General features: G+C 40.7%; 1 protein-coding gene across 3 annotated transcripts; it reads left to right on the top strand.

Annotated features, from left to right (window-relative positions):
• Positions 1-186: 186 nt before the first annotated feature.
• MORF4L1 (mortality factor 4 like 1) lies at positions 187-26,949 on the top strand. Of its 3 annotated transcripts, XM_059823605.1 has the most exons (13): positions 187-268; positions 5,138-5,184; positions 8,340-8,407; positions 10,690-10,776; positions 11,480-11,560; positions 14,198-14,260; positions 19,625-19,650; positions 20,267-20,355; positions 20,658-20,759; positions 22,386-22,474; positions 23,759-23,931; positions 24,273-24,357; positions 26,125-26,949. In XM_059823605.1, exons 1-13 carry the CDS (start codon positions 229-231, stop codon positions 26,207-26,209), a joined length of 1,035 nt encoding a protein of 344 aa, XP_059679588.1. In that variant the 5' UTR covers positions 187-228; the 3' UTR covers positions 26,210-26,949. The 3 variants fall into 3 exon arrangements, with proteins under 3 accessions (XP_059679588.1, XP_059679589.1, XP_059679590.1); XM_059823606.1 differs by lacking the exon at positions 14,198-14,260; XM_059823607.1 differs by lacking the exons at positions 187-268; positions 5,138-5,184 and adding an exon at positions 7,932-7,980.
• The last annotated feature ends 401 nt before the right edge of the window (positions 26,950-27,350 follow it).

Raw genomic sequence — 27,350 nt, 5'->3', positions numbered from 1 at the left:
ACAATGCGCAACCGAACTCATACTTTATCCCCCGCCGGGGTGGGGGGACTGGAAGCGGGGTGCTCCCGCGCCGCCGCAGACTACAAGTCCCAGCATGCCGCGGGGGATGCGGCGGGGCGCAACGCGCCTGCGCGGTGCGGCGGGAGGCCGGGGCCGGCCGCGCATAATGCGGCGGAGGTGGTGAGGCCCCCGCGGGGAGGGGGCGGGAGGAGGGAGAGTCACTTATAAATGGCGCCCAAGCAGGACCCCAAGCCCAAATTCCAGGAGGGTGAGTGCGGGTGGGGGGGGCTGGCCGTGTGGGGAAGGGGGGGCCTGAGGTGGGGTGAAAGCTGAGGGGGGAGGCGAGGCCTGAGGGGGGGCAGAGGCCTGGTCGGGAGCGGGCGGGGGGTGCGCTGCGGTGGGGCAGGGAGGGGGGGTCGGGCCCGGGCGGCACTGGGGGCTCGGGGCCGGTCCCCGGCGGGGCGGCGGCGGGTTCCCGCTGCCGCATCTCCCCGCGGTGGCTGGAAAGCCCGGCTTTAAAAGCCGCTGCTGCCGTTGTTTCCCTGACTTCGCGGTGGTGGGTGGGCCAAAAAGAAACAAAGGAAGCGATTTAAAGGGGAAAGGAAAAAAAAACCAACCCCCAACCAAGCCCCCGCTGCTGTTTCCGAAGAGCGGCAGTGCGGGGCGTGCCGAGGCTGCGAGGAGATGTACCTGTGGCGGGGACGTCTGCGGCGCGAACGGGCCCGGGCGGCCGTGGCGGGGCCTCCTGACAGGGCGAGAACTGTCCCTCTTGCGTGGGGGCTCCAATGGGGCAGGCCTCGCTGGGGGCTGCCTCTGCCCTCGGCCAGCTCCCTTTGTAATAAAGCAGAGGGTAATTCTAGTGCTCCATCTTACAGTGCTTGTGGCTCTGAGGCAAGGCAAGCTTTCAGTAAGGCCTTCAGCTAGGCAGGTTTGGACTCTATGATCCCTCAGCGCGGAGGATGATTTGGTTTTTAGCTTTCACTGCTCAACCCTAACAGTGTGAGATCATGTGGAAAGAAAAAATGAATTCCCCATGCCTTTGTCTCTCTTCCTGTTCCTCATCTTTCCTATCAATAAGACATGAGGCTTTCCTGTCCCCCGTTATTCTAAATATGCTTCATTTTCTTGCAGGCATGGACAGTCATTGGCATTAAAACTGTTGGAATCTTCTAAGCCTGTCAGGATTTTTATTTTCTTGAGTTTGAAACATGGTTATTATTTACTCTACCTTGACAGGGAGCTCAGTTAGGGATCCTCGTGCAGGAGGAGTCATGGGGGAAGTATTTGGACTACAGCTGGCAGTTGTGGTAGAATCCGTATTTACAACAAAGCACCAGATTTTTTTAGGTGAATGAGGGTTAGGATTATGCTTTTTCTGAGACTTACTTTGCATACATCTTGATTTTTAGATAATGGTTGCAGCTGGTACTAATATAGGTAAATGAGAATGCTAGACAAGGGTAAATGAAAACTTACTTCACCCTTTCCTCTCTGCCTGTCCCTCACTTCGGCTTCTAAGCAGGACTTCCCACACGGTTGTGATTTATCTTTAAAAGCGCCGTTTGCAGAAGAATGACTGGAAGCCGGCCATTCTGGGTAGCTTAAACAACACTGTAATTGTATGTGCCTCATGGCCACTTGGGTCAGAGCGTGTTCAATCGTGCATCAGCATTCCATGCCATGCCTTAACACTAATGGTATTTTAACCTGCAGAAATAATCAAGATTTTAATGTATGATTCACATTATAATACTTAATGAGAAATCAAGTGAACTGCAGAAACTAAAATTTAAGTAGAATTCCAGGCTGATATTATGTTCACAGCTGTAGGAATATGAGCAACCTAAACTTAGTAGAGAAGCTAAAGTTTTTAGGCTTTTTTCCACAATGTAAATGTGTTTGTGATCTCAACTGTAACATTAAAAGGGAGAAGAGTGCTGTGAATAAAGCTTCCTGCAGGCCTAAAACTTAAATGCTTCATTGTGGCCCTTCACAGCATGACAAATGAAAATTATTTTAATTGTAGTTTTTCAAGCTAAATGTACATCAGAGTGGTAGGCTGACTTAGAAGTTATCCGTATTGGCATTTTTCAGAAAGCAAGGGGTGAGGAGGAGACTGATTTTATTGTGACAACCTGTAAGAGCTAGGAAAACCTACATGTCAAGCTAGAAGTGTGAGTATACCCATTGAAATGAAGGGACTGATGTATTTATGCAGTCATGAGAAAGGAGATCAGCACTGGGGCAAGTATGAATTAAGAGCTGTAGGTGCTTAAGGTGTTCTGCATCTCGATGCTGACTTTTACAGCAAATACAAAAGAGTCTCAGATGTCAGATTCAAATTCTGAGTTGCTTAAGGCAGACTTTTTTTTTCTTCTGCCGATGCTGATGAGATTTCTGTGTTTTGTGGTCTGTTCTGAAGGTGCTAGTTAACCTGCCGCTCTGACATCGATGGGAAGACTTCATTGGTAGTTGATCCTTGATCCACAGATCGAGAACCTCTTGTTCCTATAAATGCTCTACATGTAAAATACTTGAAGGAGTGGGCGGCTGAATTCTGACTTCCCCGAGCTTTTCCTCAGGTGAAGCTTTTTGGCGGCGCGGTGAGGCCGGAAGACATGCCCGTTCAGAGCCTAATGGATGTTCGAGCAGTGCCAGCATGCCAGCCATTCGTATGCAACAGAAAGGCTCTCTGTAGCATGGCATTCAGGGGTGTTAACAGAGCATGTTCTGATATTTTTCTACCAGCTATTTTGGCTAAAGAGCTCTTCTCCTACAAATGCTGTCTTTGGGATAAGGAATAGGTTGTGGGTGTTTCGCTGCAGTGGTGGCAGTGTGCAGGAGAGAACGGTTTGTAGATTCAGAGGAGAGGCCTTGTGCATGTCTACAGTAAGCTGGGCAGGAGCAAGAGCCTGCTAGGTTATCGTGAAAATGGAAGGACCCTTTCTGCAAAACTAGGATTCATGTTGTATTTTTTAAAAATAATAAAATAAGTCTTGGTAACTGTGGTCATCTTACCGAGAAAGACCTTGTATAATAATTGAAATAGAGATGTGTTTTCCAGTAGCGCTAGTGAGCACTGTAACACATGAGGGTAATAATGTAACTTCTGATTGTTAGCCCTGATTATAAAGACATTTTCTTTTATTTAAATAAAAGTACTGAATGTATCAAAATGGGCACTTCTGTGAGAACCTTTCTAAACTTTTTTCTTTCTCGACACATAGACGCATATTATCAGTTGAAATACGTTTCCCACAGTTCTGTGTTCATAGACTTTACTGTGAATACTTGTATCAGTTCTATGGAGAGCATGGGATCCTATGGATTGGATAATAATGAAATCTTAAAATATGAGCAGTTCTTTCTAGTCAACATAGGAATGAAGTAGTGCATTTATAGTCGCATCTGGTTCAATCAGAGTCTGGACGTGTCAGATGAAATGTGATAGTAGCCACGCTGGTTGAAGAGGCTGTTGCTGTATCTGCTAGTCTCCCAGTCTCGGTGGTGAAATGGTGTGTCTGAGTCCTCTCTTGTCTGCTTCAGCCAAAATCAGGTGGTTTGTCATCAGCTACCCGACAAACTGCATAACTGTCCTGACCCTGCCAGAAGTGTGTTTTGGGAATGAGTGTAAGAACTGCTCTGCCCCCTCACTGAAAAAAACCTGAGGTGTGGGGACATTCAATTCCTGTTTGCAGAGTGAGTGTCTGTTTAGAGCCCATCTGGTTAAAAGTTTCGTTAACATCGTCTTACATGTCTGTGGGGTAAAGAGGCAAATAAAGCCAGAACTGAACAAGATTCAGGAGAGTCAATGGTATGATGTGTCACTGACTGTATTTGTCGCTTGAATACACGGAAAGTGGTTTTGAAGAGTAGAGTAAAATTTACAATGGAGGGTACTTCTAACCCTGTAGCCCGTGAACTGGTCCTTCCCCACCCTGGTCATTCCTGAGCTGCTCACAAGGAAGAAGGCATCCAGAGCTCTGTAACTGGTGAGACGGCCTGCTTCTGCACGCCTCCTTCCCAGCCTGGTCTGGGGACTGAATAAATACCTGCGTATGCGTACTGTATAGCCTGCATGTGGTGACTGTGACAGCTCTCTTCTGTCCTGTATGTCCTGGAAATAGTGGCAAGAACTGGATGTGTGCTACACCCTGGAGTGTATTATGCAGCTTGTCTCTCTGAAAATGTGAGATACTGCAACTTTCAAGAAGGAAACATCTGTACTCAGATATCCTGTGTTACGTATGTTCAAATTCCCTCAACGTAACTGCACAATAAGACCTTGCCATTGAGGAAAAAAAACAGACTGAAGAACAATATCTTCCTACTTAAAAACCACAAAGCGAACAATTTTCCTTGCTGTTGCACAAACCTGGCATTCTTCTGTCCCACAAGTCGGATGGGGAAACAATGTCAGGGTCTCTCTCTTCCTGACTTCGTTGAACTAGGAATACTAGGTGGTGTACTTCCTGCGGGAAAAGGAGTACTAATAACACTTGCTTTCATTTGTTGCGGAAGCTTAAGAGGCAGAGGTGACATCTCTTACAAGAGCTAATTTCCTGCTCTGAATCAAAATGCAATGTCATGGAGACTCAAGAATCCCTTCCAGTAAGATGGTTTCACCTGCTTACTGCTTGAGTACTTAGGCTGAAGTAGTCCATTTGCATCGAGCCAGCACGTTTTGGTATCTGCATCTGAAATTCAAGGCTTTGAAGGAGTTTCTGTGCCAGCCTTGCAACAGGATGCAAGGTGTCTATAACTCGAGTTGGCGGTGGCTGGAAGTGTGGGCAGGAATGTAAGTTTTGGTGCCAATGGTTTGCCGAAGTAACCAGCTGTTCTGTGAAACTCTGGGCAGGCTTAGACATGGTTTGCATGCAGCTGTCCTTGCATGAGTGCTCTTCAGGGAGGTCCTCGGGAATCTTTGCTTCATGGCCTAAATACGAGCTCTGATCGTCTTTTGTACGAGAGTGAATTTGCTTCTCAAACACCAGCCTGCTTCTCAAATCAGTATCTGCCTTTGAATTTCTTTCTAGGTTGACACTGGGTTCATTCTGTGTTTTACCTGATGACATACATTTTGCGAAAATGGCACATTGGTGGTGTTCTAAAATGTTTATCTGCAACTTTCTTTCAGGTGAACGAGTGCTTTGTTTTCATGGACCTCTCCTTTATGAAGCAAAGGTATGTGTGGTTGCTTATTGCTGCAGACGGTTCTGACTGTTCCCCAAGAAAATAAGTGATTGTATTAGTTTACCTGCTGTGCCTCACTAGATGGGATTAAGGACTGAAACTAAAATGAACAAAAACCTGATAATGTATGAAATCAGTTTTAAATCCTGGAGCTGTATATTACAGAAAAATTTCAGAAAACCCAGTGGTACTATGCAGCTATTCGGTAAACTACTAAAGGCCGGCTGGTCTTATGTCTTGCGCATCTGATAACGCCTGTGTTCCCAGGACACTGGAAAGCATTTGTGCCCGCAGGACTTGGTGCTGGTGCTAATGCATGCGCTAGTAAGTTAGCTGCAGTTTGAGCTTCCTCAGAGATGTAGGTGGCTGAGTACAGTCAGTGGTCTTCAAATGGCACAACACTGCAGAAGATAATGCTGGATTCAAGTGACAAAGGAAGTGGCATTCTCAGTTCTGGCTTTTTAACTGCAGAAACCATGCATTGCAAATTTGTGACTTGGAGGAGCATCCCTGCTGCTTCAGTTGCAGGCCTCTGCTGCAACACTTTTGATTGTGTGCTTTTCTTGTGGGCCTTAAGCAGATGTCACTGCTATGCCATCTGTTTTACTGAAGGTATAGCTCCTAATTTGACTGCTTGTTTCCACTTCCTCTGAAATTGAAACAAAGGGCTTTTGTAGCTGTGTGGATTAGAAGACTTGCAGAAATTCCTGGGGCACCTTAAACAGAGATTTAAATCCATTAGGTTTTGGTGTCAGTAAATGTTAACTGATGGGACAAATTCAGAGAGGGGGTAGTAGGGAGGCAGCTAGAAATACTCGACATCTCTTTTCATGCTATCAGGAAATAATCATTCTAATGTTAAAATAACATCCAGAGCATTGACAGGGGACATGCTTGTCTAAAACATTTTCGCTTTAGTGATTCTACTCTGTTCTCTCCCTTGCTCTAGAACTGGAGGACAAGTTTGTTGTGAATGTATGCTCAGAGTGTTGTCTTCTGCCAGTGCCTACCCAGGTGCTGTACAGAGAGGGGAGTAATCAAGGCTTCTGGTTTTGTGGAAACAAACTTCTGTTAGCAGCAATCTTAACTCTTTGGTCAATTAAACAGCCCGGAGCTGCTACAGCGGTGCGCTTCTCCATGCTGTGCTGTGCGCCTCTTCTCCCTTACGCGAGGGTGGAATGAGTGTTGCAGGTACTGGCTCTGCCAGCTTGGTGCTAGAAGGGACTTCCCAGTTGGCAAGATGGCTCTCAGCTGGCTATTTATATTGAGAGTCTGGATCCTTCTGGGCTCCTGAAATGGCAGAAGGAACTGGGTTTAATTTTACAGAGGTACTTTGTAGGTAGTAATGAACAATAACCTTAGCTTTCCTCCTGTTCCTTTGATTTATTTTCCTTCTGTGACTCTCAATACGTAAGTTCTTTTGTTCCTGATGACCATATCCTTGGCTTCACATAGCAAGATGACCAGAAAAGCACTTGTTTGTGTTAAAGTAGTATGAAAAATTAGGGCAAACAGTAACTGTACATCTCTGTACAATGCAGAGTTAAGTGAGATTCACTTAAGACACTCCTAACCTCCAGCAGGAAAGAAAATATTTTGGTACAGAAATATATTTGATTCTTCTTTTACTTCATGCTCAGTTCTTGTATTCTTCAGAACAACACTTCTTAAGCACACAGTCTGTATTTGGCTGGTCTTAACTTCAGGACTGTCAAAATGAGCTACTGGTACAATAGTATATCAAACAGGATTAGGATATCCTTACTCCTAGTTGCAAGTCTAGGTGAGACTGAGTTTAAGTTCCATATGTGGCATTTTGGAGATTAGTACTGAAATACGATGCTCCTCTCTATGTTGACAGTTTTTTGAATTGAAGAGGGTAAACCACATTGAGGTCACCGTAATGGTCTTGAGAGAATGTTGTACAGCAGAAGGCTCTGCCCTCTCAACTAGTTAGAAGCAACTCAATTAGCATGGCAAGAAAATAGCAATTATGACTTCTGTGAGTAATTTTTTACTTCAGTGGGGAAAAAAAATCTTTAAAAAGGGGCTAAAAGCTAGAGCCAAAGAGGGTGATTCTTCATGTTTTACAACATCCTCATTATTTCACTCTTAAAGTGGTACAGTGGCATCTCCAGAACAAGACTTCGTAACTTTCTGGGTGAAGTGCTGAAGTTGGTGGATTTAATTTGGTATAGCCAGGAAGTTCAGGGATGTGTGGTAGGCACATAATTAAACTAGCTAGGGTTATGTAGTTTCTGTTCTGGGATGATTTTTTGGGGAAGAGGCATGTCTCTGGCTGGGTTTTTTCTTTTATATGGATGTAGTAGCATGAGCTCTTATGTGCCAGACTGCAGGGGTAGGAGGAAGCTGTGTTGTTATTGGGCAGCATGCACAGTTGTTCCAGCTCACCTGAACATATTCCTCTGAGCTGAGGCAGGGTCTTGCAGGCTGTGCTAAACTGTAAGGCAGAAAAGTTTGTGAGGAACACTTCTAAATCTGAGTGATACAGTGGAGTGGTTGGAGCAACCTTGTTAAGTATGTGTTCCCTCTTTTAATGGTCTCACCTTGATATTAGTATATGAAGAAGTTACTGTATTCATAGACCAGGCTTTTGATGGGAATAACTGTTTTTATTTACGTCATGTATACATTCTTAACTGAGAAAAAGCCCTTACTGCAACTCTTTCTACTGAATATAATGCTCTCTTTGTGGCTGTAGAGATCCATATTATTTATTTTACTTTTGAAGACTCCTCTACTTCAGCCAGCTTACCTGTCTGTGAGGTAGGGGCCTGCATGTGAACAAGCTCTCTAGTGAATGGCTTTTGGCTAACCCTGGGGGTAGCGAAGTGACTGCTTGTTTACTCTTCTGGTCATCCGCAGGGGTTTCTGATCCTTCTTGTGAATGAAGGTGTCCCTTCGGATAGCTGAGCAGAGTCGCTTGTTTGCCTAGCCCTTGCAAATCTGTAAATAGGCAGTGACTTGTGTTAGAGAACTTACTTTCTGCTGTGAAATAGCTGCCGGTATTTCAATCACTTGCATGGAAATCTCTGCATGCTTAAACTCTGAAAGCTAAAAAAGCAAAATTAATTCACATCTCTTTGTTCTCACTGGTAGTGACTCAACTTTCTTCTCTGTTCCAGTGTGTAAAGGTTGCCATAAAGGACAAGCAAGTGAAATACTTTATCCATTACAGTGGTTGGAATAAAAAGTAAGTATTGCATAAAATGAAAGCAGTGTTTCATTTTTCCTTTACGGGAAAATGCAAGCTTTGTCAGTTTGAATGCGAGCTTGATGGGCTAGCACTACCATGTCCATGTCATTAGGAGATTGTTTCTGGAATTGACCTAAATGATTTTTATACATAAGCCAATGATTTATAGTAACACACAGAAAACATTGCCTAGCTAACTATTTCCTTCAGAGCTTTGGTTGTATAGGCAGACTAGCTTAGGTGCCAGTAGACTAAATGGAGCACTTTATAGCGTTCTGTTTGTTCAACTTTGAAAATAGTTACTGTAATTCCTCCCTGGCAGAAATATCTAGTACAAAAACTTCCTTGTTATGTGTTGGTAGGGGAGGCAACCCCTACTGAGGTGGAGCAAAACTCTCTACTCAAATACACAGTGTACTTTCCTCTTACACCACTTTTGGCAGCAAAGTTTGGGAGCAAAGATTTGGAGAAGCGTGCCTTAGCAAAGTCTGCATTCAGAATGTGAAAGGTTGTCTTAGTCCTTCACAGGAGCAGGTTTAGCCTGTATTTCAGTTCTTGCCTCTCACGCTAGTGTAAATTTAGAGATGCTTTTCCTTTCTGGAAAAATGGTAGGATTCTAGGTGAGAGATTGCTGAAGAATAAAGGCATCTCCATGAAATAAATGTTGAGCCTGTTAAAGGTGAATACTTTCATGAGATTATTGCATTTATGTACTTGCCTTTTTTTCCTTCATTTGAATTCTATTCTGCCACTAGGTTTTGAATTTGTAAAAGTGTGTATGTGGGGGTTTCTTAGCAATTAAAAGCTTCAGCTCTTTCAGAGAGCACTTTCCTGTTTCATTTGCAGCATTGACATGAAACAAAACCAGGCTCTAGAGTGGAGACTCTTAGTCACTGCTATCTTGATCTCACCGACGTAACTAAAAGCTGAACTTCATGTTTTAATATGGAACTTTTTAAATGCATCCGCACACCCTTCCTGCCAAATGGACAGATAAATGTTTTACTGTAAACACTGACAGTTGCAGGGAGCGTAATTGGTTCTTATGGTGGCTGCTCTATATTAATGAGGCGGTGTAAATTTGATACTTCCTTTCCTTGTTTATCTCTGAAGTGTGCCATAAGTGATGTCATGACTCCCGCTTTTCTTGCTTGCGCTGTTTGAGGTTTTTTTGCCTTCAAGCTTCCAATTAACTGCATTAAAAGTGGCGTTGCTGCAAGATCTAGGCAACTAGGGCAATATGACTCCTTAATTTTGGTTTCTATAATTACGGTCCTTTGTTACTTGTTAATTGCTTGACAACTTAATTTTTTTTTTTGCAAATATCAACAGTTAGGCTACCAGAAAAGTTTCTTCAACATACAGTATAATATGCCGCAGTTATATAGCACTTCTTTTGAAGGTCTCTTGCAGCTGTACAAGCAGGAGTAAAATAAGTGGCTTAAATATCTGACCAAAGCACTATCCTAAAAACATAGTCTTAGAATGTGTACAGCTGGACATGTGTTTCTCTGTAATGTTTGCATGCTAAGCTTGCCTTGTCTTAACATTCTTGAAGACCTTGTACTCCTGTAGTAGTATTGGTTTTGCCACCCTGATGTTCTAAGACTGGCAGCTATTGCCATGTATAGAGCTTTAACTTGCATACTTTAGAGTAACTTGGCCACTTTTAATGTGTTTTATTTGAAATAAATTGTCAGATTGCTCAGATAATCCACTCTGTCAAAGTGGAAATCTTGCTCATAATGGCAATTTCCCCAACACCTGTTCTCTTAAATCGTTCACTTCAGATTCTTCAAATATTCATGCCATCTTGGTTTCCTTCACAGACAGAAATCAGAGCTCTTCTTCTTACAGTAAGATCTTATTGCTGAATTTGTTAACCTATAAAATGTTGGAATAGATAAAGGAAACTTGCTTCATAATATAGCTATGGCTACAGGTGTCCCATAATTTAGTAAGTGTAGAAAATTTTTATTTTCCTGAGATGCTGCTTTTAAATTAAAGACAGTTCCCCTCCCTCCTAAATTGCCCATCCATCAAGTTTGGGAAACTTTTTGGAAATGACTGAGGGTTACACTTCCCTAGAAAAATCGTTACAGCTTCAGTCAGTGGGGAATGCTTTTGGTAATTTACGCTTTCAGTTGTGCCAGTCCATGACTTGATACAAAAGCAGAGTTCAGTCTCAAATTCTGTGAAGCTTTTAATTGACTATTGCGTGTAGAATGCAATTATGTAATGTTTTTGAATGATCGTTTGATTTTTTTTAATTTTTTCAGCTGGGATGAATGGGTTCCAGAAAGCAGAGTGCTCAAATACGTGGATACCAATTTGCAGAAACAAAAAGAACTTCAAAAGGCCAATCAGTAAGTATTTTTGTTAGAAGTCCTTATCAGTAAATGATTTTTTATACAGCTTCAATCCAGCAACTATATATCAAGGGAAGTTAGTGAGTTTAAAAAAAAACCAAACCTGTTCGTTTATTCTTGAGATGCTTTGGCTTACAGAGATGTTCTGATCTTTGTCCTGTAGCACTGTAAGAAAAGCAAACTGCTACTTATTTTTAAAATGGTGACTTGAAGTTTTAAGGAGGGGTAAGTTGATGAAATGGAGAGGCAGCCCAACTAACCACAAGTACATCCTGTAATGTGGAAATTAGGTGGCTAAAAATGACTCTTGTGCAGTATCCTTAAAATACATTGTTAAGTGGTAAGGATCTTTGCAGCCAGCTTCAGGATGGTTACAAATACTTTGATTTTTATGAATGCTAGTTTTGCATTTCTTTAATAGAAATGGTTTTATTGAGCAGCTGTGTGTGCTGCTTCCACAGGATTCAGAATAACAAGGATGGTGGGAGGGGGAGAAAATGGGTGTTCATACTGTTAAGTGTTATATGAAGAAGCCTAAATCTTCTTGATAATGAGTTGAATTTGGTCCTGCTTGTGACACACTGATTCGCAAACCCATTTACTAGACATTCTCTAATGTTTTGCCTAACTTGGTCTCCTTTGAGGAAAACAAGCATCTTTTTCCATTAAAGTCTTATTTACAAATGTACTCTTTTTAAAGGGAACAATATGCAGAGGGGAAGATGAGAGGTGCTGCTCCGGGCAAGAAGACTTCTGGTCTGCAGCAGAAAAATGTTGAAGTGTAAGAAGCTTTTTTTTAAAAAAAAAAAAAGCCAACCAACCAAAACAACTCACCCCCAAACCCCACCGAAAAAACCTCCCAAACTGTTGCTTGTCAGTTTTACTATTGATCTCTAAATAGTATTTTTCTCAGAATGGTTCTGCAGGCTAAACTACATTACTTCTGACACAACCCATACAAAAGTTGTTTCACTTTCATGATATCAAAAAGGCCTTTGTTGAAGTATTTTATTAAAACTGCCTTCTTAGATTGTGCAGTGTTTAATACTGAATCAAGGTACTGAGTAGACACTAACACTCTGTACTTTTTTTGCACTCTATTCATCTTTAAGTTAGTGAACTGACACTCAAAAAGTGGTGAGTCCTCATAAGACTCGTGTATCTCCATGAAATCAGTTTCTATATAGAATTTTACAGCTCTTCCAAGCTGTGAAAGCACTTTTGGAAAAAATCCTTAAAATGCCTTGCCTCCTTACTGTAAAATTGTTAAAACTGCATTTAAAGAGTCTTTGTTTTACTGTTTTTGACAAAACTAAACCCATATGCTATTAAAAATGGTTTTGCATCTTAAGAGACCAGAAGCAAGCTCAGACATTATTAGGAAAAATAATTTCAGGATGTAACTGTCTGATTTCTTTCATTCCATCCTTTTTGTTTTTCAGAATAGGCTTGTATGGTGTTAAGTTTTGATTCTCATACAATCAGTACAGCTCTACTGCTTTGCTCATGTGCCATGAAACACTTCTGTTTGGGGTAGTATGTCATTTAATTATGAAGATGGTCATTACTAATGTGATGTGTTGAACGCCTAACTTCATTTATGATCCTAGTCTTCATGAGGAAGCTGCTGAAATGACATCAATTCCTAAGAAGAGCATTTGGCAGCAGCCTCAGATTTCATGTCTCATTTATGGGCAACTTTATGTTATGAAATATGTATCATTGATTTGAGAAGTGCAGCAGTAGTGGGTACAGGTATTTTTGCTCTAGATCCTGAATGCAGATTTCACTTTGGGATTAGTCAAAGCCTAGCCAAGGCTGTAAATTGGTTCTTGGTCTCTGGAATGGGGAGTCCATGGGACCTGGCCATAATGCTGTGTGCATGCTCCCTCGTGGTCTGTTGCTGTAGATTCTGAGGTGCTTTAATACCACCGGTTTGGTGTGCGCCGTCAGCTCAGGACGGGCCTCTGACAGAGACCTAGTCACCTGTTTGTCTTCATTTGGGGCTGGAAAATAAACTCAAACTAAATGTCTGTTTAGACAGTTCCTAATGAATGTCATTAAAATCTAATTAAAACAGGTCTAAATTATGACCGTTACTAATTCGGCTGCTTAAGGGGTTGTTGCACCTGAGTCTTCTCGCACTTTAGTCAGTGGGAGTAGAATTAATTGCATGTGTAACTTTGACACAGGTGGTGATGACGACTTGATTGTAGATGTTTACAACTTGCATTATAGAGAACATCCCGATAGTGACTTCAGGATTAGGTTCCCCATACTGTCAGCTTTAGTCATCTTGGTGGTTCAGACTGATTGCAGTGGCATGAGTTGTTTTCTCTGGCTGAGTAAATGCTAAATGTTAACCTGCGCTTGAAATCAAAGTTGGCTTAATCCTCTCAACCACACCTAATAATGCTGCATCCAAGGGAGACCCACACAGCAAAAATGACTTCATCTTAAGCCTCTGTGTAACTCTAAAGCTTGAAAGCGTGTTACCAGGTCTGTCTTTACTCTCTGGTTGAAATGAGCTGGGGAAAGGGAGTGGCTTTGCTTTTTGCTGTCATCACTATCGTAAGCAGGGGTGGTTGTTTCCAGCATAGCAAAACAGACAATAAGCTAATTCTCTGAAACTCCTGTTTCATGTTGATTGGAAAAATTAATTCCTTGATGGTGGATTTTCAGAGTTCTTACAGGGAAGAGGGAAAACTATTGTCATTAGAACAGCGGTCTTGCATTATGAACGTTATTTATAACAGGGTCCCATATGCTTGTTGCACTGATCTTGCTCCTAGTCTCTAGCCATTACCAGCATCCAATGCATCCTTCTAAATTAGACCTGTGCTTCTTTCAAAGTCTCCCGATTTTTCTTCCCTGTTTGGAGGCTGAGGGAGAGGAAATACTTTGACTTACCCTAGCAGTGATGCAGGGTTGTGATACTGATTTATTATTGACCAAACTACTGCTTCTCAGATCCTGCTTACAGCTAAAGGCAAGATGGCTTCTGAAAAAATCTCAAAATACAGTTCCAAAATAAAACTTCTGGATTGTTCTCTTGTGAATCTAAGGTCATTGCAGATACATAAAGTACTGGTGGTGGGGAGGGGGAGAAACTGATCATGCAACTATTCTAAAAGGGTAACACTGTCAACCTATTTGGGCCTCAAAATTTACCTTTTGTAGCATTCTTGGAGGATTGAACAGAGGGAAAGGTAACTTATATTTTGAAACTTACTCTTCAGATAGCTAAACACTAATGGAAAGGAAATAACAATCTAAGCCCAACTTATCCTCCAGGAATGTTCAGTAAGACTATAATATGCTGCTAAAAAGGTAAATTTTTGAATCTTAAATAGATTCTCTTTAAGGCTAAACACTAGGTCTGACATTCTTTCCTTAACTCAACCCCCATTGTGCCTAGATTTTTCAGACGAGATGGAGCGCATACTGTTTGCTGTTTGGAGACCCCTACAATATCGACGCGGTGAGTTAAGGATGGATTGTCAAACCAGGATTTTCATCCTGAAATCCAAATCTCCTTGCTTTCATAGATTTCTTTTAGACTCTTAAAGTCCTCAGTTGTAATAATGTAAGCTTTGGTAGCAATTCAGTTAATTACAAGTACTGCACTATATCGTTTTGCTTTTTTTAAAAGCTAGTGTGGACTACCAGTTTTCAGTTTCGCTGAAATGTATACCTTTTCAGTTGGGATAGGGCACAATATGAGTAGTTAAGTGCATTCAGTGTGTCCTCTGTTTAAAACGAAGTGGAGGACAACTGACCTCAGACTTTTGAAGCTGGATAGTTCTAGAAGGTTATAGTTGGTTTGCATGCTTACTGTAGCCTGGAGTTGTGCTGCTGTGGAAATCGGTAACAAACTGCACTGTCGTCTTTAAGTCTTGGGAGCAAGGATGCTATGATAGATGATGTTAGAAATGTGAGGTTTGAACCTGCTCCTTAATGTGCTATATCTTTTTTTATTGTTGGCTTGAGTCTGTTCAGAAAACCTGTTTCTGTAAACTACAGCAACTGGTTCAAAAAGCTTTTGAGACTGTTTGTAAGCAATATTTGATCAAATAGAAATATGCATGATATGCAGGTTGTATACACTTGTTTTTAAAATAATTACTCATGATAACTAGAAGACATCATAGAAAAAAAATTTTATATGGTTATCGCAGGTTGCCAGAAATGAAATGCAACACTACAGATACTGGCTTCTCCAGGCTGTTTTATATGTATCTCTGCCGAATTCTAACTTCTAAGAGTTTATGCTACCTTTGATGGGCCTAATATGATTAACTTGCAAAAAAATCAGTAAACAATCAGAGTTTGGGTGCTTGGAAAATAAGAAGGGCAGCTGAGAGTGTTCTGGAGGGAAGATACGGCGCTGAGTAACAAATTTGAGAATAGCATCTGGTTTTAAGTGAGATACATGCAAGCAGTCTCATCAGAGATGCTCTCAAAACAGTATCTCAACTTCAGAGTTACTGTTTTTTCTTCTATTAGAAGTCTTGTTCTTAATCTGAACATATTACTCAAAAGCATGCGCTCCTGCTGCATGTCTCTGGTGGCATCCTCTGCTATCTTTGGTACAGCTAGTAGCTCTCTCACAAGCTACTTCAAGTTCTCTAAATGCCAAGTGGCATGTGAACACTGCCTACATGCCAGTTGTCTAGGGCTGTAAGAACATTGGAATGGCCTCACTGGCTCAAGCTGGAGATTTTCCTACCCTCTCCTGCTGTCTGATGGTCACCAGTAACGTGTGCCTAGGGATAACCAAGTGAGTCAAGTCTAGAATGCTGTTCTCTCCCAAATATCCTTTTTGCTTCTGGCAGTCTGTAATTAAGGGACTTTAGAGCTGTAGGCTGCATCCATGTGATGGGTTTAATAACCCTTTGTAGGACTGTCTATCTAATAACTTCTGAACCATGTGGACTTCTGGCATCGCCATCATCTTGTGGCAGCATGTTCTCATCTTAATTCAGTACTGTGTTGAAGAGGGGAGGAAAGAGGATGACTCCTCCTGTCTTTTTAATGTCTGCTGCTTTAGTTTTTTGGTCTCTCATCTGTCTTGAGGAAAGATTGATTAGTTCTTCAAACTTCACCTTTTATCGCTAGTGACACCTCTACCACATTTCCCTTCTTCCTGCCCAGTTGTCAGCTTGAGAAAGCCCTTGTCTGCCTGGTTACTCCTGGTATAGAAGCTGTTGTACACTACCAACTATTCTTTATTCTCTTTACCTCTTCTAGTTTTAGTGTGTGCCTTCTGAAGTTAGGTTGCCTGATCAGGCACAGGAGACATACCTGTATATAACCCTGGCTTTGGTTTTTATCCTTTTGCTAATCATGTTTGGTTTGATTGAATCTTCATGGGAATGCTGCTTCTCACAGCTAAGTTAGTGACCAAGCTGCTTGAGCAGTAGTGGCTGATTTCACACTTTTCTCCAACATACTTATTTTTCACACTTGAATCTTTTAATTTACTTTTTTATTACTATACACTTTGTGTTAGGAGAGACTTTGATTTCATATAGCTTAGTCACAACTGTTGTTTTATCAGTAAACTGGGGCCTAATCTCCTTTTCCTGGCATTTACAAATGCATTGAACTCAAATGCCTGGGACCAAGTGGTAGCTACCTTCATTCTCTGCTACTCACATCTTAACCAGCTATTGTAGGGGCTTCTAACAGACCTCTAAGTCTCTTTAAAAGGCACATGGATTTTGGGAAAGTAAAATACTTGTGTTGTCCACAACATTTTTATCTAACTGGTCATGGACTCCCAACTGTTGCGGAGTAAGTAAACCTTCCAAAGTCTTGGGCTTCTTTCCTGATATCATTTTTCTGTGTTGAATTCTATTTTCTAAGCTATTTTTATTCTCTACTGGTAGTTCTCTAGACATGTCCCAGAAGACACTCCAGTTTAGAGCTCTGAGCATTAACACCAACTCTTCTGTGCAAAGATTGCTGGCTTCTTCAGGTGATACCGAAGGTTCTCTGACAGATACTTGATTATCTTTCTTCTGATGAGTGTCTGTGGAAAGGTGAAGTGCAGTCTTTCAGTATGTTGTTTTCTATGGTATCCCCTTCAGCCTCACCATTTGATTGTGAACACAGTCCTGGTTTGGATACTGAGATTGGAAGTTCAGTATTATGCTCTTGTGGCATGGACTGCTTATTTTCCTTCTGAGTCTGTTGCTTTTGATATACAGCATTTCATTGTTGTGAGCTGTTCTGTTAGCTGTAATACTGTTTGTTTTCTACTGGTTATCTTGTTTCTACATAATTTCAGATAGTTATGTCAGTAGTTCATTTATTTTTGGCCTTCTAATTCAGTCTTGCATTTTAATCCCTAATACTCGAGTATTCTTGTTAATAGCTGCGTGTTCTTGTTCTGCTAAAATAAAACCCTGCACAGGGAGCTGGGTTAGCTTTTTATCAGAACTAAGTGCTGGCCCTGCTTCTTCGAGGAGGTAATGTCTGACTACTGTGAGATGCATCCTTGAAGTTTGAACTGTGAGATCTTAGCACCTTGCACCTCTGTTCAGTCTTTCAACAAAAACTCTTTCCACAGAAGCTTCCTTGAAACTTCCATGCTGCATTTTAGTTTTGTTGTCAGTTTTCAGTGAAAAATGACAGTCAATAAAGAAATATGTGAATGAAGAATAGCAGCTGGGCTGTACTTGCTGTACAAAGAGAAGTCAATGAAAGCTTTTATGCTGCTTCTATACAGCAGTACAGGGCTTGCTGTTCATAATGTAGTTGTGAAGTGGCACAAAAGGATGTGTTTTAACCTGTCCTAGAGACGTTTCATCTTTTTGTCACTTCAGGACTTGCATTCCATTTGTCCTTGCAGGAAGGCATTATCTGCCATCATGAGGATGTCTCAAAATGAGAGTCTGCTTGGTCTGATTAATGGAATCTAGTTATCTAAGATGTGCTGCTCATCCCGGGCTACAACTTCTATCTGTAGGGCTGTCTAGAACCTCTGTGATAAAGATGCTGTATCTTTCTCCTGGATATCGAGTGCACTGCATGCTTCAGTTACTGTACTCAACAGCAGCACTTCACCTTGCGCAGCCACCTTCACCTAGTGAAGAGTATTAATCCGGACAGTCTGTTCTACATGCTATCAGAAGTCTGCCAAAATGCTAATGTTTTGTCTCTAACCTTAGCTCTTTCTGTTTGTTCCCTAACTCAGATTTGTCTTTTAGACTTTGCAAACAGATGAATGCTTTGACTTGAAGCAGAGGCATATGACTTGAAATGTAAGGAATGAGGTGGGAGAGAGCATAAGCAACTGCCTGGAATGGTTTATGCTAGACTTTCTGCTTCAGTAACATAGATGTGGTTTATTGTCTTAATTATGGTAGTTCTTTAAGTACTTTATATTGCTTGTCTGTTCCAGTTTTTTAAGACTCTGCTTCCAGACTAATGCTTAACATTATTTTTATCTTGTGATTTTAATTCTGGAAAGAACTCCCTGTTCCTCCTTGTTTACTCTAGGTTTGGAAGAAAAGACTTTCTCTTCAATACACAAGTCCATTATCAGTGACTTAACTTGGCAATTGTTCCTTCTTCTGGAGAGAGATGATCTTTATTCTGCCCACAGTTTAAGCCTAATGCTTGTTTGTGACTTGAAGCTTGAAAAAAACCTTTACTCTTCCCATCTTCAGACCTTCCTAGAAACTGCCTACTTCCTGACCCAGATAAACCCAGTTCAAAGCCTGAATACAAGAGTCACCTGAGATAGTGGTGAATTTCCAAGGAAATAATCTTGTACTGGTAAAGAGTTTTATCCACACAGTCTGCAATTTTTTGAGAGGTTTAACTGGACTGCTATTAATAGTGAGCAAATTGAAACATGACTAGTGGTACTCTTAATTAAAATTTTCTGAAAATGGTTAGTAAATATACAAAGTTCAGATAATAACAGACATACCTGTTAGGGCAGTTTAATTTTGTCACTGATGCTCTTGACCTATCTGAATATTTACATGTTGTGTGCATTATATTTCAGGTGTCTTTTTAAAATTTTTGGAAGTACAGCTCTTCATTTGGAGTAAAAATAAGGGCTAAGGATAGAGACTTTAGAGAAGTGTGAAGTGTGTAAATTAGAAACAGTAAGTGTTGAGAGAAGCATTTGGAAGAAGATAAATATTAGGGACGACGCTATTTAGTGCTGTTCCAAATGTTTCTAATAAGTGGCAAGTGTAATCGTGATCTCCCCTAAAAGCTGATGATGGAATTGTAGGCATTCCATGCAGCTTCATGCATGTAATTCTGATAGTGCTATTTAAACTTCCCTCTGCTGCTGTAGTGGTAAAACCGTGTGGGTTTTCAATACTTTAGTGGAAGTTAATTCAGTTGACTGAGATCTATCTGATAATTCCCAGCACTTCTGTTCCCTTGTCCCATATTCTGTCTCTAAGTGATCCCTGAAATACAGAAATAAAACACCTACAAATCTCGTATAGTTTTCCAAGAGCACTTGGAAAGTCTGAAACTGAAACATCTGTAGATGTTACTTGCGTAAGTGTCAGTACCATTTTTAAATACTCGTGTGTTCTTGGCATGCTTCCTGAGGTTTTGTGGATTTAAGTTTAGTGATTCTCCCCAAAAATGATGAATTCTAACCTGTTAGGTGAAAACTCTTGTAGTATCATAACTGTGATGCAAAATGATATCTGACACTTCTTTCATGTGCTTTTATCTAAATACTCCATAGGCCACTGAGTATTTGCTCATTGTTCTGAACTTAGTGGACAATTTCTCTGGCTTTCTACTTTCGATTCTTTAAGTATTGTTATCTTTATATTCGCAATAATTTGTGTTCTTCTTGCAGGAAAACAAAAAAGAACAAACAGAAAAGTAAGTATGTCTTTATTTTGTATATAAGTGGATATCCTTAGTGAAGGATTCTTAGCTGGAATAAGACCTTAAATCTGCCTTGATTAAGTTTACTTACTATCTCCTTGTGTTGTTCCTCTTGGACTTCAGATGTCTGTTACCCTTGGTCAGGAGGAATGCATACTTTTCTGGTTTGTACACAAAGTACTTGGTTCAATCTGGCAAGATTTTGACCTCTTGCAGATTAAAAGCAAAGTGATGTATCTCCATGGATCTGTTGAAATAATTTCATAAGTCAAACATGTTTTCTTATTGAGATGGAGATGTGACACATCTGCAAAGCTGAGCTGCTGGTTCCAAAAATTCTTCTGAAGAACCTTACTGACATAATGGTTCGTTTTTAGTGCAGAAACTTCCATCTTCAGATAAGTGTAAATATAGCAGTTTAAACTGTCACAAATATGTGGAACTTCTAGAATACAAGTAATGTTTAAAACAAAAACACAAATGAAAAGGTGACCTGAGAGAAATCTGAGTCTTACTTTTAAATCCTCCTTCTAAATCTTCTTTTACTGGTCCTTCTTACTGACTTACCAGGTTTCTTAAGCAGCATGTCTTTTTTTTTTTTTCTGTACAGCTCCAGGAATTGGAGAAGGGAGCAGTACCAGTGAGACTCCTCAGCCTCCTAGGAAGAAGAGGGCTCGAGTAGATCCAACGGTTGAAAGTGTATGTATTTGATTCTCTTGGAGAATTTTTATAGAAAACAGGAAGGCTGCTTTGCTCAGAAATAGACAGCAATACTTGGTCCTGCAGTATGGCAGTGTGAAATGTTACAGCTTGCAAAACTAAGGTTCCTAAGTGGTCTTGAAAAATCTAAGCTATGTCCTTGTTCCGTGTGGAGCCTACAGGAATTACTGTAGTAATTCCTCAGTCCAGTGGTGTATTTCAGTTGTGAAAACAAGGAGTATGGGTGACTCTTAGCTTGTGCAGTTATCTGAGAGTAATTAGTCTGGCTTTACTTTTTTCAGGAAGAAACATTTATGAACAGAGTTGAAGTAAAGGTGAAAATCCCAGAAGAGCTGAAACCGTGGCTGGTAGATGACTGGGACTTGATCACCAGGCAAAAGCAGGTAACTTGTCAAAAGAACAATCTGGCCATAGATAGGCAGGAACACTAAAACTAGAATTTCATATCATCTTCAAGTGCAGTGTAGTGAAATCTCTTGTAGAGTTTGACAGCAGGCTGATGGCTTACTTGACAGTTCTCATTCTGGTTGGATTTTAACTAAAGGTCACCTGAGTAGGACTGTGGCTCAGCAGAGTTGCATGTAAATTTGTAGAATAGACTTGGTCTAATCAAGCACAAGCTAGAAAGGCAAATAATTTTAAAAACTTATTTAAGCTTTAAGTGTTCTGTTAACTATATGTGTGCTTGGCCTGCTGGTAGGTTTTGAGCAGTTTACCTAGTTGGTAGAGAATTGGTCTGTAGGAACATCACACATGATATGTATTTTACCTCAGCTCCTTCCTGCCTTGATTACATGTCATTCACTGCCAAGTTCTGCAAGTATCTTATGTTGTTCTACAGCTCTGACAGAAAGCTGTCACTTAGGATAGTGATTCTTAACTCCTACCAGTCTGGATCCCTATAAAGCTTCTTGATACAGTAAATTAAATTTTGCTTTATATTTTAAAAGTATAAAACACTTTCATGAACTTGAAACATATTAATGAATCATGACTTGTTTCTTGTATGAAACCTCTACTAAAATTGGCAAGAAGCATAGAAAATAATACTGTTGAAAACTGTTTGATAAGCTGCAGTTGCATGCTCTAACTCAGTGCTACTACGAGGTACTGTCTCTGTTCTTGTAATCCCAGACATGTAAAAATCTTGTTCAAGTCCTATGTGGGTAAGGCTGACTTTTCTTGGTGAATGCAAATCTTAAACTTGCATCAGCAGTAAAGGTGCTCAAGTACTGCTGTGTGTTACGCTGACCCTAATTCTGGAGAATTAGGTGGGGTTTTTTTCCCTCGAATGTCTTCAGACTGTAGTGCCCTTGTGAAAGGAAATAGGTAAGTGAACTGGGGCCCATGCCTCAAAAAAAAACCCCAAGTACATGAATTCGCTGTACTACTGAGCCTTGCCATATACAACTGAACCAGTGTCTGTGGGAACAGATGATCTGTGTATGGTATTAAAGATGGAAGTTAATCCTTGGTGAATCATGGCTGGGAGTATTTGTGTCTTCAGTTCCGTAAGCTCTGATGTAGCTGTGATACTCTTCAGACTGTGCAGGCGAAACTTGCTGGCAGGTGCTTGGCAGGCTATTTGCTTCACAGCGATAGTAGTGCCAGGTGCTGAACTGTGGATGCAAGAAGAGCAGACAGAAGAATAGGCAAAATGGTCACCGTTGCTTTTGTAACTGCTACGCGGCCTTGTGTAGGCAGGTCTGTAGGGGCATGTGCATGCTTTGCTGTGCACCTTTGAATCTTGGGTGACTTTAGCACTTCATCATCAGGTTGCTGTTGAGCAGCATGGAAGTTAAATGGAAACATGGATATAGTTGCAGTTACAGGTTTTTTTATTGGTATGCACAACTAAAACATTTGGGTGAACCTGTTAAGTGTTATTAAAGGAAAAGATGTTATTCTAGAAATGTCCTTATGTACGTTGGTTTAAATTTGAGCATGTAGATATAAATGTCTGCATAAATTAGGCAACTTGTATTTGTTCGGTTTTGCTTCTTGTGTAGCTCTTCTATCTTCCTGCCAAGAAGAATGTTGACTCCATTTTAGAGGATTATGCAAACTACAAAAAATCACGAGGAAATACTGATAACAAGTAAGTGGCGGTCATTTCAAACCTTAAATACTACTTTTGCTGTTGTTGGACTTGTATTTCATAGAAAATTTAGTAAGGTTGTTTAAACATGTCCCAGCCTTATGTCCAGATTCATGTTCCAAGATCAAGGTGATTGAGGAGTTTAGAAATCTTTGAGGAGGTAATTCAAGAATGCAGTTCTGCTTTGTGGATATTATTTCTGCTTCCCCCACTTGCCCTCAGCCTTTTCCTAAAGGAAGCTGATACAAGCCAGGTGAATAGTTCTCCACCCCTTCATTCTAGCTCAGGCTTCCTATGTTGGGTGAATAAATTTGGTGGCACTTGCTGTGTATGAGCTGAACAGACTATCAAAAAAGCTACCCAGCAGATGAGCAAAGCGTTATTGCCTGGGTAGACTGTCTCACGGAGGTAGAGGGGTGGGGGACAGGGAGGTACATGGTGACTTTTCAAAGAATCAGATGGGCAGAGCTAATGACCTTGAGGTGATAGCTTTGAAGAGTCTGATTTGTAATTACCCCAGCAGTCCAGCCCTGACAACAAACAAGGTGTGTTTAGTCTTGAATGAAGCTTTCCTGTTTTAAAGGGAGAGAAACTAGAAATGTGAAGTTACTTTCTTCCATTCAAGAGGAAGCATATTACTGACTTGTCAGGGTGTTTTAACATTCTCTTATGTAATTGTTCTAATGTCTGTTCTAAACTTGTTTGCAGGGTGGAGTGAGGGTTGTACTTCTCAGATGTGCAGTGTCACTGCTAATTCCTATGCAATTATTCTTCAATTAGTTGTGAAGTTGGAGGCTTGCCGGAGTATGGCATTGAGAGGCCTGGTTAGAAAGGGTCAGTTGCCTGAAATATTGGGTTGCTGTCCCCTTTTGCTAAGCAGGAGTTCAGTCTGATCACTTAAAGTAGTATTGTACTTTTAAACTGATGTGAGTTGGGATTAACTTTGGTTGAAAACAGAAGAGCTGCTAAGTGTCCTTATAAATAGTCTTGCTTTGAAAGGACTGCTCTAAGAGTTAATTTCTGTGAGTGAGTGGATGACTAAAAGTAAGGCTTTGCTTGGTTTGCCTGAATTCTTACTGAGTTCAGAACAGTCCATTTTTAAAGGAGGTCTTGAAATGCGTCACTCCCTGTGGCTGTATATTTTAAGGTCTCCAGACAAATATCCTTGGAAAACATGAAGGCTTGTAAAAGATATCTACAATTTTGATGGACTCACCAAGCCAACTCTCATCCTGTGTCCACCCAGTCATTAGAACAAGACTCGCAGTGTTTTCTCTTTACCAGGGAGTATGCAGTCAATGAAGTTGTGGCTGGAATTAAAGAATACTTCAATGTCATGCTGGGAACTCAACTACTGTACAAGTTTGAGAGGCCTCAATATGCTGAAATTTTAGCAGATCACCCAGATGCACCAATGTCTCAAGTCTATGGTGCCCCACACCTACTGAGGTTGTTTGGTGAGTATGACCCCTAGAGATTTGAAGAAGAGCAGTTAGAAGTATTCAAATGCTGCTGCTTCCTGTCTTAAGTCTCGGTGGGTGTGAACTGCAGAAATTTGACAAGCAACTATGAAATATGCGGTTTCATTCTTACTTCATGTACCTAAAATGCTCAGAGCCGCTCAAGGATTTAGAATGGAAATGGATTTTCAACAGTCCAGGTAATTTAGGTGAGCTTCCATATTTAGGAATAGATTCCTGGGCTGCTTTTATATGCTAACTGTAAGGTTCTAGACTGTACTTAAATACTTGTTAAAGCTGTTGTTTATAACTAACAAGTACTACTTCTTTCAAAACAGTACGAATTGGAGCTATGCTTGCTTACACTCCTCTTGATGAGAAGAGTCTGGCTTTGCTGTTAAACTATTTGCATGACTTCTTAAAGTAAGTACTTTTTAAGTCTTTCAGCAAGCAAGAAAAAGTTTAGTAAGCACAGGCTATTGTAACATGGCCTGTTTTCGGTGAAAATTGTTACATAACACGTGTATGTTATCTTGGGCCTGTGTGTGGCATTTTCAGTGAGGATTGCAGCAAAGCTTTCTCAGACTCTGCCATACAGTAACATGAGTAAGGCTGGTTTTAACTTCTCTCCAGTTATACTGAGGTTATTGCTAGTTAGGTGTGTGTTTATGTATGTTAGTCTGCACTTTTAAACTGTCCACGTCTGCTACTTGTTTCAAAATAAATGTTGAAGCATTTATTTGTAGTTGCTATAAAAAGCAGATGACAGTTGCAGCAAACTATTAAATTACACAACAGTTACTCAACAACAATTGAGCAAATGTTAAAAACTGATGAACCTTACTAATGTTATTTCTGGGACAGACCATCATTGTAGCTTTAGTGCACTGCAGTACCCTGTGGTGCTGTAGACATGTTATATTTAGGATGAAACCCCCATCCTAAGTAAAAATACAAGACTTGAATGCAAAATGTAAAAAAAAAAAAAATCAGACATTTGATTTCAGACAGGTGATGAAATACTTCCTCATGGCTATTAGGAACTACAGAGTCACTTGCTGCTTAGTTCACCTGTAAATGTTTCCTGAATGTGAGATTGTAAAATAGAATTAAACTACAGTTTAGTGTCTGAGGTGTCATACCTGTGTTCCCCCATACGTATGTACAAGCATGACTTTAGCAGCTTCCATGCATCTGTACCCCACTGGAGGAACTTGGTATTATGCTTCTGCAATTTATTTATGCGTATAGGCAGGGACAGGTGTGTGGGATGAAACTGTATGCAGGCTCGCAGCATCAGTGCTGCTCGCTGCTTTTGCTGTACTCGCAGATTTTCTTGGTCAAATTTACTTAAGCTATAGACTTCCGTTTGTGATTATGTCATGGAGAAGAGAAATGTTCTGTGTGACTTCATACAAGGCTTTAGTGGTCTACTGGTAGCGTTTGGGAAGCCTTAAACTGCTTTGCCAGTAAATACAAGCTTTTACTTCTGTGTGATTGGGTGAGCTGTTGGAAGCTGAAAGAAAACCCTCAGCAAACCCAAGACAGCTCTGCAGTAGAACTAGAAAAGGATCAGCCTGACTTCTAGGGCAAGCTCGCCTTGGAATAGCCCTAGAGTCTTGAGTAAGTCGTAGTCTTTTGGCGAAGTCTGAAGTAAACACAAGTGCTAAAGAGCTTTCAGGTGTAAAGCTAGAAGTGTGAAGCCAATGCATTGACCAGAAATCCCTGAATGCATTCGATGAGAAGTAATGGCATATAATGTTTATCTTCTGCTATTGCACTGGCCATTGCTCATTTTGCTCATTGATTTAGCCATTTAAGTTCCATATTCGTGCAGACAGAACCTCGCAACTCCTTGTCCCTACCCCTTTGAGTACGATCACTAGTAAATTGATTCTTGGTGCAGCAGCTGACTGAACCTCACGTGTCAACTGTTCCATCCTGTTAATCTTAACCTCCCTGTGCTCACTTGGAGCCAGAGTTGCTTGAATTGATTTTTTTTTTTGGCATGAGCTGTCAAATCTTTAATTGCTTTACACAGCTGACTTTCTAGTAGATACATGTTAGATCTGTACTCTTGAAATCATATTTTTATGGTCTCAGCAAACACCTAACGATTCACTCATGTGGTGCTATACAACAGAGACTTTAGGTAAGAAGGTAATTTAAACTTTTCATTATTTCTCATAGGTATTTAGCAAAGAATTCCTCCGCATTGTTTAGCGCCAGTGACTATGAAGTAGCCCCTCCTGAGTATCATCGGAAAGCAGTATAATACTGTGCTGCTTGACAATGATGTGATAATTGGATCCTTGCAACGCTGTCCACTTCTACATCTTGTTCTTCACCTTTCTATTGCACATGTCTCTATTGCACAAATTATGTAAACATAAAGTGAATAAAGCTGTGTGTTTAAAATGGAACTGGCATTTGTAAGTTCTGAAGATTTTCTTGTCCCGAAATGGAAGCTTGGAGTTTAACGGGAACTCTTTGGTGTTTCTGGCTTGCTACTGTTGTTTGCATCAATGGAATGTAAAAAGAATGCATTATGGTATTTCATTGTATGAACTCTCAGTGCTCGTGGGTCTGTTTTGACAATAAGATTTGCTTCACTAACCTGCTTTTTTGCATAGTAATGACAAACCCAGACTCAGACCCATGAGGGCTGTGATCACCTAGTGTTGGTGCTATTGATTAGTCTGACTTTCAAACCCATTTAATTTCTTGGTGTTGGAAGTAAAATGTTTCGTCCATAAATGTATGCTTTTATTTAGATAGTGGAAGGACTGTGACTTTTTTTATATTCTAACAATAGGAAAATGCATTATCATATTGTAGTGTCTTGAAAACGTTGGTCTTTCACAGAGCTGTTTTACAAATCTTCAAATAAACTTTTTTAATTTCAAGTGTTTCTAATATTTGTATTTGCATCAGTCACTACTTTAAGACAGTGTCCTGTCAAGTATGATCTGAGTGTATTAAGTGTAGTATAAAGTTCTGCAATATTAACTTGGAGATGCTGTGTTTCTTTTTAATTCTAAGGACTAGTAGTTCAAGGCCATGCATCCCATTCCAGTGGGGGAAGTGGATTCTTTTCCCCCAGGATCGTTACATAGGCTGTAAGTAGTGATAATGCTGTTTCAACTATATTTCTTGCAGAATTCTTAAAAGGCTTGTTCTTAAAAGCTGGAAGCCTGAGAGCACACTTTGCCTGGCTTCTGTCAATCACTTTCCTATTCTAATTCAATTTTATACGTACAGTAGCATCTCAGATGGTAAGCTGGAGGGCACTGAGGTGTGCTGTGAACCGCAGTGCTCAGGTTCTGCTGGCAGTGTCTTTCTGGAAGCTGTTGCAATTCCTCGTGCTCCCGATTCTTGTCTCAGTACCATTGCAAAAAGAGCTGTGGCAAAAGCTG

Source organism: Gavia stellata, chromosome 13 (genome assembly GCF_030936135.1).
Source record: "Gavia stellata isolate bGavSte3 chromosome 13, bGavSte3.hap2, whole genome shotgun sequence".
Taxonomy (NCBI): Eukaryota; Metazoa; Chordata; class Aves; order Gaviiformes; family Gaviidae; genus Gavia; species Gavia stellata.
This window is presented reverse-complemented; position numbering and strand designations above follow the sequence as displayed.